Source organism: Merops nubicus, unplaced genomic scaffold (genome assembly GCF_000691845.1).
Source record: "Merops nubicus isolate BGI_N331 unplaced genomic scaffold, ASM69184v1 scaffold7316, whole genome shotgun sequence".
Taxonomy (NCBI): Eukaryota; Metazoa; Chordata; class Aves; order Coraciiformes; family Meropidae; genus Merops; species Merops nubicus.
In genome coordinates, this window is record NW_008612842.1 from 22656 (window position 1) to 34909 (window position 12254).

At 47.4% G+C, this 12254-nt stretch overlaps 1 protein-coding gene across 1 annotated transcript in view; it reads right to left on the minus strand.

The window, feature by feature from the left end:
- The window catches only part of LOC103774281 (protein PRRC2B-like), a 30309-nt gene extending 18426 nt beyond the window's left edge, over positions 1–11883 (minus strand). The window contains 12 exon segments of the mRNA XM_008941673.1: positions 1660–1850; positions 2607–2922; positions 3318–3510; positions 3942–4032; positions 4651–4793; positions 5250–5371; positions 5782–6023; positions 6651–6794; positions 9192–9264; positions 10255–10357; positions 10562–10739; positions 11715–11883. Coding sequence (XP_008939921.1) covers positions 1660–1850; positions 2607–2922; positions 3318–3510; positions 3942–4032; positions 4651–4793; positions 5250–5371; positions 5782–6023; positions 6651–6794; positions 9192–9264; positions 10255–10357; positions 10562–10739; positions 11715–11829 — 1911 coding nt within the window. The 5' untranslated portion in view covers positions 11830–11883.
- Between the last annotated feature and the right edge of the window lie 371 nt (positions 11884–12254).

Here is a 12254-nt window from a genome sequence, read left to right on the forward strand (position 1 = left end):
TGTCAGATACTTTAACTGTTTACCCCTGCTGCAGAGCAAGAGAGACAACCTTAAATCTGAGCCTCAGACATCACTATGACAGGAGAGAAACTCGTAAAGGCAAAGATTATATCAGAGTTATCTACTGCTTCAGTAACTTGGAGAAAATATTTCATTCATAATATCAACACTATTGCTTCTTTTCTTTCCATGGAATCACTGCAATACAAGAGAGCCAAAATACAAACTGCCTCAGACACACTAACAACAAAGAGGAAAAGAGAAAATAAACGAACATTTCATGTTTCTGCAGTAGCAATGACCTGTGGTATTATTAGCATGACAGCAAGGACGTTCCATTATTTTCAGCTTAAGAGCATCTCTTTTAGAAAGAAACAGTGGCAGCGTTTGCTGCGGTACGTTTGAATCATGAAAATGCCAACTGCCCAGTAACGACCACAGGGGAACATCCATAAAAGAGCAATTACTGAGCTTCCAAGCAAAAGCCAAATGTGAGGCTCTTCACTATGGTCTGCAGCAGCTTTGATTATATCATGTTTCAAGTGGTTATTCTATGAAGAATAGCAATTAACTCTGCATTATCTCAAGCCTGGATATTCTGTCCCTTGCTTTGACTCGGCTGCCCTAAGGAGGCTCACTGCATCTGGAAGAAGAGCTGAACCACTTCAGGCTGCTCTCTCAAAGCCCCAGAAGAGATTTTTTTCAATGAAACAAAAAAAGAAACAATTGAGACCAAACATATTTATGGTGCCAAGAAAATACTGATTGGAAAGCCTCACAGAAAAAAAGCTGGGTAGATAGAAGATGAGAGCAGATGTAGAGGACCACCCCTCTGCAAAGGCAGGAGGTGGAACGAGAAGCATGCTGCTGCACAACTCTCATGTTCAGCCCAGAAGCAGAGTCCACCCACCTGCCAACCAAAGCACAGTTTGCCCCAGCAAGCAAACGTCTGCCCACACCTAGCAGGGAAAGGGCACAGCAAGTGCCAAGTGAAATGGAAGCAGCTGAACCCCCAAAGCTTTTCTTTTCCTTTCCCTTGGACTCGGCCTCCTGCCACTGCAGCAGGGAGCAGCTCCTGTCTTGTGACAGGGAAGAACAGACGTTCACCAGGTTCACTGCCCACCAAAGGCATTAGAGACTTCACTGGATCAGGCCTACAGCAAGCACCAAGGTAGCCACTGCTGCTCTCTTGACTTTGGGGAAGGGCAACAACCCCAGCTTCTCCTGCATACACACATTTACAAACCAGAGCTCTGCTACAAACCACAGAGTCCTAAGATTTCACATAGTCAGGAAACACCCAGACAACTGTGCAAGATATGTCAGCGTTTCCAACAGCAGCATCTACTTTTCTTCCAGGCAAGTGACAAACTTGGCCTGCCCACACCTCTCCCCAACCCAGAAAGCTCTAACCACAACAGCTCCACCAACACAGCATGCACATGAAATTCATGAAACCTATAAAGAGCCCTTTCACCTTCTCAGACAGGATATGTCTGTGATCAAAAGTACTGAAGAAGCCCAATGTATAACTTCCATTTATCACCTCCCAGCCCAGACAGTTGGTTAGCTGGTTGTGTGATTGTGTTGAGAATAAAGTGAACAACAGTTTGGTAGGAGTCCAAAGGAAGAGGGGGGTGTGAATGTCATGCCTGTTACCTGCTGCTGTTGCTGCTGCTGCCTCTGGAATCGTGGAGGAAGAGACTTCTGGTATTTGTTGAATTCCTGTGCTGGGGAGGGAGCCTCTCTGAGCTCCTCCTCACTGCTGCTTTGGGCTGGTGCTGCTGGGGCAGGAGTCTCCTCTTCCAGATAACCAACAGAGACATCCTGTGTGTGAAACTCAGGGGTGGCTGCAGAGAAGAAAAGCCTTGCTGAGTCCTGCTCATGACAGTGCTTGTGAGTGCACCACCACACCACATACAGGTGTGGGCATGCCCTGACTGCATTACGTGGTTGAACGTTATAATAATCACATACAGCACCTCACACACCCTCCCCAATTTGCCTTGACAGCTCTAGAAGGCTTTGTTTAGTAATATAGTCCAAGCTCCTCCTCATCTGCCATCAGCCTTCTGCTTAAGGACTAGGGGAAAAAGTCCATTTTCCCTGTTACTCCCTAAACCTGGCAGCACCTGCTGATAATGGATTTTCTGATCTGTGGCCCATGAGCACTTTCTTAGTATCATCATCCAGTCATGTTGGAATGGGTCTCCTGATCTTCTCAAGGTCTCTGCTAGCACAGCTGACTGAGCAGAGACAAAGGCAACCAAAGAATTCTTTTTCTGATCTGTGGCCCATGAGCACTTACTTAGTATCATCATCCAGTCATGAGAAGATCAGGAGACCCATTCCAACAAGGTCTCTGCTAACACAGCTGACTGAGCAGAGACAAAGGCAACCAAAGAATTCTTCATTTGTTTTAATAGCTTTTTTTTTTTCCCAAATGAACTTGTATCACCCATCAAAAATACTCTGCAGAGCACACGAAGCAGCTGATCTCTCAAGTGCAACAGAGGCACACTCTGAACACTCCCTCCCAGGAACTCCACCACACTACATGAGCGATCAGCACTTTTTCCCAGCTGAGGCAAGCGAGGTTTCCGTACCTCTACGGAAAGCAGGACCATTCTCCTGCACAGCAGTTTTCTCCGTGCTGGGGGGCCGCAGCTCTTCATTCTCTGTGTGTTTCTGGGTCTCCCCATTCTTTTGAGCCAGCTTGCACTTCTGATCGAGTTGCTTCAGCTTTGCAGCACAGGCTGCCAGCCGCTCCTCCCTGGCTCGCCGCTCCTCCTCCTCCCGCCGCCTCCTGGCCCTCTCCACAGCCTCGGAGATCTCGGAGTGCACAAACTTTTGTCTCACTGGCACCTTTTCTTCTTTATCCTCGAGGGACTGCTGTCTGAGAACATTTCCCAGTGCAGGCTTCTGCCAAAGGAAAAACATTCCTCAATAAGCACGACCCAAACACCTCCTGCATCTTGAGCTTGCACCCCGCACTGAGAAAATCCCCTCCTGACTCTGTGCCCTCTGTCCTCATGCACACTAGTGGAGAGTTATTGCTCTCTGCTTTTGGTGGAGAGTTATTGCTCTCTGCTTCAATAGCTGCATTTTCTCACTGTCTGACAACCCCACTGCTCTGGACCAGTTTCAATTTCTTTTCTCTAGTAGGAGTGCTACACAGATGGATTTCTCTCCAGCTGGACATGACCAAAAAAACTGAGGAAATTACCCCATTTTCAATAAAATATCAAACTGGCCTCTTCAGGACAGTGACATGTCACATCCAGCAGCACAAGCCCGCTCACACGAGCTCAACCTACCTGGTACTCAGATGCAGAGCTCCAGCCATTCAGCTTCCTTGGAGGCTGCTGTGAATCCTGTGCCTTCCGGACTGACCGGGACAAGCCAGCTGAGTCACCCCAATTCTTTCCTTCCTCCAAGGTGTGTTTGACATCTGCACTGTCTGCAGAGCTCAGGGACAACTGTCGCTGCCTTCTGGGATCCCAGCTGTTCCTGTCATATAAACAGCTTTGTTATTACAATTGCTACTTGCCTCAGAAAGCACTTGCAGTTTTATCAAGTTGTGAAGTCAACTGACTGTAACAGAGATATTGGGGAAAAAAAACCCACACACAAAAATACCACCAGAACAAGCAATATGCTTTTCTTCCTGAGGTGCATAAGGATTAACACCACTACTTATTGTGCAGTGGGAGAAAGGCAAGATACAGAAAGTGGAGGAGGGAAAAAGCCTGGCATCCTAGCACTCAGATTCAAGACCCATGCAAACCTTGAGGCCAGCTCAAACAATGGCCAGCAGAATCAACAAAGTCACAGTATGAATCACAGGGATCAAGCCTCAACATCTAGAACAAGTTTTTCAGAGATCCTGGTATTGTTTACTTTTATTGAAACAACTAAGTGTGAATACAACTGCTTCTTACCACTTCTGTCGTCCATCTTTATTAGTTTCTTCCTCTTCCTCATCTTCACTAAATTTTAGTTTCTCAGAGTAATCCACTTCATCATGAATGCCTACAGAGGCAGGATTGAATAAGGGATATATATGAGGAAAGAAACAGGTCTCCTGTCCTGATAAGGCTTATGCCCTCTCTGGCACTAAACTAGAGAACGCACAGGCTTGGCATGAACTGCTTGGAAAGCTGAATGCCCACCCCCAGCACTGGAGTACAGATGTGAGTAGTGTGGGCCCACACTGCTGAACAGTGGGGCTGGACCCAGAAGAAAGGTAAGAAAGCAGCCTGGGGACAGGGGCTGCAAGTGAGGAGGGACAGTCACCAAGCTAGACCATGTGTAGTTGGATACTGAGTGCTGTGACTGGAAAGGCAGGACTAACTGCCCCCCCCTACTGCTGCACTCCTGCTGTTTGGTGTTTTCAGATTTTAGGAGTCTTCAGATCCAGTTCCTTGAGCACAGTGTAATGGAAGGATCGGAAGGATCCATTGTGTCATCATTTACACCAACAGCAATTTCTCAACTACACAGACCACTCTTTGCTTCTCCTCCATCCTTTTGTGGCAGTGAAACAGAGCCACCAGAATATCCTGGCTATTTCGTGCTTCAAGGAGCAGTAACTACTTTGGCTCCACCTCCTAAGGCATGGCCTGAAACTAAAGAATAGAAGCCCTTTACCTGCCCACCCATCATCTGCATCAGTGTCCAGTTCATCCAGCCCCTTCAGGTTCTCTGCATTGATAATGGTGGGTCGAGGTGCTCTCTCTATTGGCTGCCGCACTGGACGTGTTGGGCGAGACAGGCCGAGCCTGTTCTCTTTTCTACAGTGAAATGCAAAGAAATGGTTAGAAACATCAAACAGCAGAGAAAAGAACATACAGCTGAGTATGCAACAGTGAAATCACTCCTCTTCTGCCATCCCCTTATATACAATAGCTCCAAGTTTCTCTCCCTGTTCAGCAAAGCTTCTTTCCTTTATCTACCTGGTACCCAGTTCCTCGGGTGCACAGATCAGAGCTGCAACCCTTCCAGTCCAGGATCACACACAACTATTTTACATGTCCACCTGATCTTCTAACACACAGTGCTTACAGTCCTTAAACAGTTCAGATGCTGCTGTAGCTGGAGCAAAGCACTGTTACTTTGAGTAAAAATCAGGTTTCCTCTTTGGCTGCCTGCGGTTTCACCCTTACAACTGGATCCTTGCCCCAATTCTTGCATAGTTCATGTCATGTCCTGAACCTGCCTCTCAAGTGGGACACTCATGGCAGCCTTACCCATCCTGGTCATTCATCTGGTATTGTCTGAAAGGTACCCGGGGCTCAAGCCGAAGCTGAGGAACAGGGAAAGACCCTCGGTCCAGCGATGCAGGGGTCTCAGATGGCTGTTGTGGACACATCTGGAGTGAGGCAAAGCAGAACAGTCTGGTTTTTCTCCTTACCACATAAGGCTCACCCAGATTAGGTTACAACATCAGCACGGTAGCTGCATCCGCACAAAGGGAAAACAAACACTTCAAGTGTGGTTGCCTAAGAGGCCACGTGCTAATGGCTTCCCTCCAGCTCCAGAAGGAAAGCAGCAACTTTTCCTTGGGCTGAGTAAGGCTGTGCCACACTATTCTAGCATGAGAGGGTAAATGCACAACAGAGGAAACTAAAAATAGATCAAGGATCCCTGAACAAGCCCTGGGAACCAACTGGGAGTCCAGAAAACAAATACCTCAGCTGACTTCAACCCACGCACACGTTACAAGCAGCAGGGTTACAAGCAGCAGGGGCACCCCACGGCTGTGGGGAAAAGGCAACTTACAAAAGCAGGCAGCATGTCGTGGTAGGTGGGGGGCTGGTAGACGTTGCCCATGAACTGGGAAGCCCCTTTGCGGAGCGGCTGAGCTGGGCGCAGGGACGGCTCCTTCGGGTCGCTGGCGCTGGCGGAGGAGGGGGCTCCGTCCCCGGGGCTGGGGCTCTTGCTGCCCAGCTCAGCAGGGGAGGCGGTCAGAGATGTGGCAGAGGTTATGTTCCTCCCACCGCCCTCCCTCCAACTGGTGACATCTGGAAAGGAGGGTGTTAACGTCACTGAATGCAGACAGTCACTCTGCCAGAAACTCCCAAACTCGGATGCTCTGGGGCAAGTCCTAATTACACTGAGCACATAGAAACACATCAGGGACCAAGGGAAGTTTCCAAATGCATTTATTTTCCTCAGAGACTTACAGCATCAGCCACTACTGAGTAACTTCTGCACTGGTGGTGTCCTTATTTGTCAATAAGCCCAAATTCCAACCAACTCTGCTCCCCATCTTCACAGTACTTACCCTGCAGAGTTAAGGCCAGTCAGATTCTGCACAAACACCCAAGGAGAAGCCACATAATACCATCCACCCGTTTTGCTTGTGACTCCCACTAGCCCAGGGGAAGGGGCCTACTTTGCAGCATCACACAGCAATTTTTATTGAACATAGCAGATGACAGTCCATACTTGGCTGTCTGGACCACAGAACTCGGGCAGTGAACATCAATCAATCTGCAGTCAACTGCTCAGCATCTTGATACATGTGAGCTCATTAAAAGATACAAAGAAGTGCAAGGACGGAGTATCTGATACTCCTGCAAACTGCCCAAAACAGACTGTGAGGTTATGAGCTGGGATAAGGCAGAAAGACACAATCATTCCCTTACTCTGGGGGCGGAGGCTTGGTCCTGGCCCATACGACGGATCTAAGGCGCCCTTTTCTTTGCCAACCTTGTCCTGCTCGCCAGCTGCTTTCAGCGTCGGAAATTCCTCGGGAGAGAAGGATAACAGTCGGCTTGAGGCCCTTGAACCTGTCAGACAAATAAGCGTCAGACTCAGAGATGATCTTTCCATTCTTTCAGTTCCCTCACGAGGTCAGATTAGAAACACAATTCCCGAGAATCTGGGCCTCCAGTATATTTCAACCCAAATTACTGATGTACCAGCACCTCAGCTCACACCCAAAACACTCTCAGACACTGCCACCACGATGACAACACGTGTCCTCACCCAGTACTCCCACATTCTTGAGAACTTCATTTAAATTCTCATGTTCAACAAAGAGTGAACTTTCTCAGCTTCCAATTATTTTTTTAAAGTACAAAATTCAGACTGAGGGGGAGATACAAATCCTGCAAGATTGTTTTTAACATTTCTATTCAGACCTGTTCTGCTCAGGTCTCACTCTACCATGGAAGTCTGTTGTTAAGATTTCTGGCAATACACTCAGTAAAAGACCAAAGAGAAGGACTGAGTGCTATATGCTGTACCCCACCCAGCTCTCCTCCCTGCTGCAGCATTTTTAAGATGCAGATCACTGCCCAGATCAGGCCACATTCATTTCTTGTCACTGGCAATTGTCTTGCCGAGTCATGAGCCATCCTAGAATGACAACTTTCTGTCTGTTCTAAAGATCTGCCACTGACTGGAAAACAAAAGACAGCAGTTCTCCTAAATCTGTTGGCAAGACAACACCAAATAAAAGGAAATTGTCAGCATTATTGCACTACCAAACATTTTAAAATCTGGGGGTTTTTGAGCTTGCTGTCACTTGGCTAATGCTCTTTTTAAAAAAAGCATTTCAGAATTACCATGTTAGAAGTATCAGCAATGACTACTGAAGACCTGACTAAAGAGTCTCATCTATAGCCTTCCTTGCCCTAAAGAGTCTAGAAGGATTGGCTTCTTTAAATCATTTTCACTTTCTGAAGCTTGCACATTGCACACAACCTCCCACTGGAAGATTCCCAGGGAAGACACTGCAACTGCTGCATTACCATCTTCAAATATTTTTGAACAGATGAGAGTACACAAGGACAAAAAAGATTTTCCACCAGCAATACCTAAAAGAGAGCAAAAAGGGAAAGACTTTCCTCTTTGTCATTAGTATTAGAAACTATTGTATTAGCTTAGAGGGAAAAGCAATTGTTCAGTGCCACTGCAGAAGAGCTGTGAGGATGGGATGGCCTAAGAAGTCCTTTCAGCCAGATTTCTGACGCTTCTGTGATTCAATTACCTTCTAATTAAGCTGCTCTTAGCCACATACTCTTTTCTTGGGTTGAGAACTCTATATTGATAAGTGTGACCTAGAATGAGTTTTCAAAAGAATCTTTAAACATTGTTAGATGATCAGATTTCAAAATGACTGTACAGGAGGCCTGCACAGCAAATACCAACTAACAAACAAGACACAGCCACCACAAGACACTGTCCACCAGCCTCACGTAAGCACAAGTCTCTGCTTTAAACATTTAACCTTTGAGAAACACCCTCTCATTAAGGGATTCATTTAATTTAGGAGAAGCTTGCCCTTCCATTTCTGCAATCTGCAGCTGTGTCAACACTTTCCAACCTCTCTGCAATTTCACTCCACAACTGAATGGTTCCAGGTCTGCTCCCATTAGAACAGTGGAACTGGGCTGTTACTCTAGTTCTAGTGGCAGCACTCAGTGCAGCTGGAAAGTACCTCCTGTGTGGAAATGGATGCGTCTGAAGACAACTGAACTCCTGATCTATGTTAACACTGCTTCAGGATTCTCAGTCAAGCAGAAGCCATTAGCAGCAGTTACCCATGGAAACTTAATAGAAACACCCCAGCCAAGGTGTAAGCAAGTGCCTCCTGCAACAGCTTCAGTGCTGCTCCCACCCACCAGCACCCCTGGACCAAGGATGCTGGGTACAGCCTCCCCAGGTATTTATCATTACAACCTCACTTCCCACCACAGAGTTAGGTGAAACTCCCAATGATACTAGCCATGCAGCTGCCTCTATTTCCAGTCTCACATGTCCTCTTCTCCTCCTTCCTTTGCTTCTAAAGCAAGCCCTCCACTCTTCCACTCTGTTTTCTGCACCTTTATTACACACTGCTCCAGGCTGACAGAAGCTGCTTCTGAGAGGGTAAATGTTTCCCTTCTCATTCAACACCTTCACCTCCCAGAACTCCTCACTGTGTCCCAGGTGCATGAACCATTCTGGTTCAAGGTGGTGACCAGACACACTCTGTTCAAGCCAGGTCTTGCCCTGGCAGACCTGAACAGATGCAGTTGCATCTGACTGAAAACAAGCCTCATAAAGGTCACCAGGACAGCAGTGACCCACTCCAACCCAGTCTAGACAAGGAGGGCAGGAAGAAACAGGAGTCCATGCCATCTCATGGCTGTCTAGGAGAAACACACATACCCAGATGCATTTCTATTTATCATACTCACCACCTTCTTGTCCTGCTGGCTTTCCATTCAGCTGTGCCCATGACTTTGGTCCACCTGGCACTGAATTTGTACTCTGAAAACAAAACACAGAAAACCCCCAGCACCCATAGATCAGTGAAGTCCCATGACTTTTCCTCATTTCCTGGCTGACACCTGCTACAGCTCAGACCTCTAGATCACTCAGAGGTCACTGGATACCACAGATCTCCCCAGTGTGTTGGGGCTAAACTCAGCTGCTCTCCATGCCAGTGTACTATGATGCTACAGCAAAAATCCTCTTCTCTGCCATGCCTCTCATCTCTCCTCCACTCATCTTCACCAACTATCTTCTCACACCACTCCTCTTGCTTTCCTCCCTCTAATCAAGATTTCCCTTTGTTCTGTTGCATTTTCCCAAGCGGTCCCTCTTAATCTTCTAGATTTGTTCCGTGCTACACCTCAGCTTGAAGGCTACCCTATTTTCTCATGCATTAACCATCCTTTTCCTCTTCAAAATATAACTTCTGTCCCGATTTCCATGAACCTCAAGGGCTGGGAAATTTTTTTTTAAACTAAAAGTGTGAAATCTGCAGCACAGGGGGGCCTGGTCCCTGCGCTCTCTGGGGAAGCTTTCTTACTTCCCAGTAGCTTTTTCAGATCCTGACACTGGCTACTTCTCCCACATGACCAGATCTCTTCTTATCAAGTCTCATCAGGCTGGGAGCAAGAGCTGGATCTGTTGTCACCAAGCGACACTTCAATTAGACCCAAAGTAAAATAGTTTAGAAGTGCTAACCAGCCATCTCACATTCCAGCCATTCTTTTAGACTGAAGTTCAGCTTTCTGCACACTTGAAAGGTACAGAAGTGCACAGAATGATACTGTAACTGCAGCACAGCATTCCTGGGGCACAGTAACTTAAGACAGTCAGTTCTACAAGAAATGATTACACAGAAGCTGTTCTGTAAATTGCAGTCTGCCAATTCTTAGTCGTGCAAGGCAACACAGACAATTAAAGAAACCCCTAAAGCTGCCTGGGGACAGAGGAAGCAGGGTGGCTGCCACAGAGACTGCTTGCACTTACCTCCTGACTGATTGACTGTGTCGGCTTCTGTAAATTGGAGACAGATTTCTGCAAACCCTGCTGCGGCAGCGACTCCTGCAGCTGTGCAGCCGTCGCACTGGAACTGGGCAGAGACAACAGAGGTGAGATCAAAGGGGAAGGAAGGCAAGAAGACAAACAGCTCTGGCAAAAGGGCAGTAGCTAAATGATCAAGGTGACCCTGGCATGGACAACAGTGCAACGACGGCTGTAGGGTCCAACACAGCACAGCAGTGCTCAGCTGCCAGTGTGTGCCTGACAAAGCTTAGCCAGGAGCAGCTCTGCCTACCTCTTTTGGTCTGGCTGATCCTGCTTGTTTGCCCATCCTGTACCGTCCTTGGGTACTATAATGATGTTGGGGTCGTTTCCTTTGTTCTCAGACTTCAAGCTAGGCAAGTTTGCAGGAGGTGGCATGCGCCGGGCAGCAGCAACTTTCCCAAGACTCTGTAAGCCATGTCTAGGAATAACTGGCGAGAAAGGAACAACGGCAGGTCAGGGAGGGCTCTATCCTGCTAGGTAAGTAACCCTCATTAGCCCGCTGTGGCTGGGTGCAGTCCCAGCAGAACAGTACAAGCCACAGCACTGCTGCTGTGCCAAGACGCAGGACGCGTCCCCCAGGACCGCGGCGAGGCTGCCGTCTGCTGCAGCAGCTGGCGAACCTCCTGCAACAGTTGGGACAGAGAGAGAGAGTTCTCCCCAACAGAAAATGCCTGCAGAGTCTTTTAGCTCCTTGTGCAAACACTCCTCCTCCATTTCACCAAGGAGAGCAGCATCACCCTTTCACAGCTTGGGAATTGGCCATCCAAGCCCACCTCTTAGCAGATAGATTGCTAATCTAACCCAGGAGCCCTGAGGTCTACATTTTCCAGTTCAACCCACCTGATCACATATATTAAGATGTTATTTTCTTTTTCTTTGGTTTTCTACTCCCACATCAAATCCAGAGCCAGTCCAGCCAACATTTCCATTTCTTTGACCCCACCATCTACTTTAGGTCACATATCCACTGCACAACCAACTCAGGTTCTTCCCCAGAGGCCTTCAGTCCTGGCTCTTGCCTCACACAAGGTCTGACCAACTTAAGGCACTTCAGTCAGCTTAAGTGCCCTGTCTTGCTATAGCCTAAGGCCCAGGTAAAGGCTTTTACTGAATCATGCAACCTGACCACTTTGCTGTGAGGACACCGGCTAAAAACAAAATGGCAAACAGTCCCCCAGCTGTTTTGCCCCACTCCTCCATGCCTCTACAATAACAGCAGCACAAAGAACAGCAGACTCTCCTTGAAGTCCTAATGAAACACAGGCTAAGACACCAGCACAAGCAGCTCTGCACCCCAGCTGCTTCCCAGCAGGCATCCTACCCGCAGGGCCAGCAATCCGAACCAGCTCTGCAACACCACTCTTGGAAGACACCAAAAGGAGCTTTCTGAAGGCATTTCTTACCTGTAGTTCTGATAGCTTCTATTGACTTTCCTTTATACTTATCAAACAGGCTGAGAGTCGAGTACTTGCTTTTCCCATCCTTTCCCTTGGTTATTTGCCCCAAACGATCGGACATTGCGATGAAATGTCATCTAGTAAAGAAATTTCTCTGCGCCGCTCCCGATCTGCCTTTGAATGAACGAGAACAAGGGAAATGCCATCAAACAGATCATCTGCCCAGGGACAAATGAGAAGTAAAACATGCACAACTGCAAGATAGTGAGCAGATACACCAAGTTACAAGGTTTTAAACCCCTCCTCCTTAGTCACAAGAAGCTTGTAGGATTTACAGTTCATAAACTGAGTGAAAACAACTGCAGAGATGCACTTCTCACAGCATAATTATTAATTTTTTTTGGCCGCTCCAGTGCTGAAAGAGGTGAGCTTCTTTAAGGATGAGAATACAAGAGAGCAGTCAGAGTCCCTGCTTTAAAATAGTAAGTCTAACAATAAGCAGCTACACACAAAGATTAATAAACATAAACAACCACAAAGCACTGT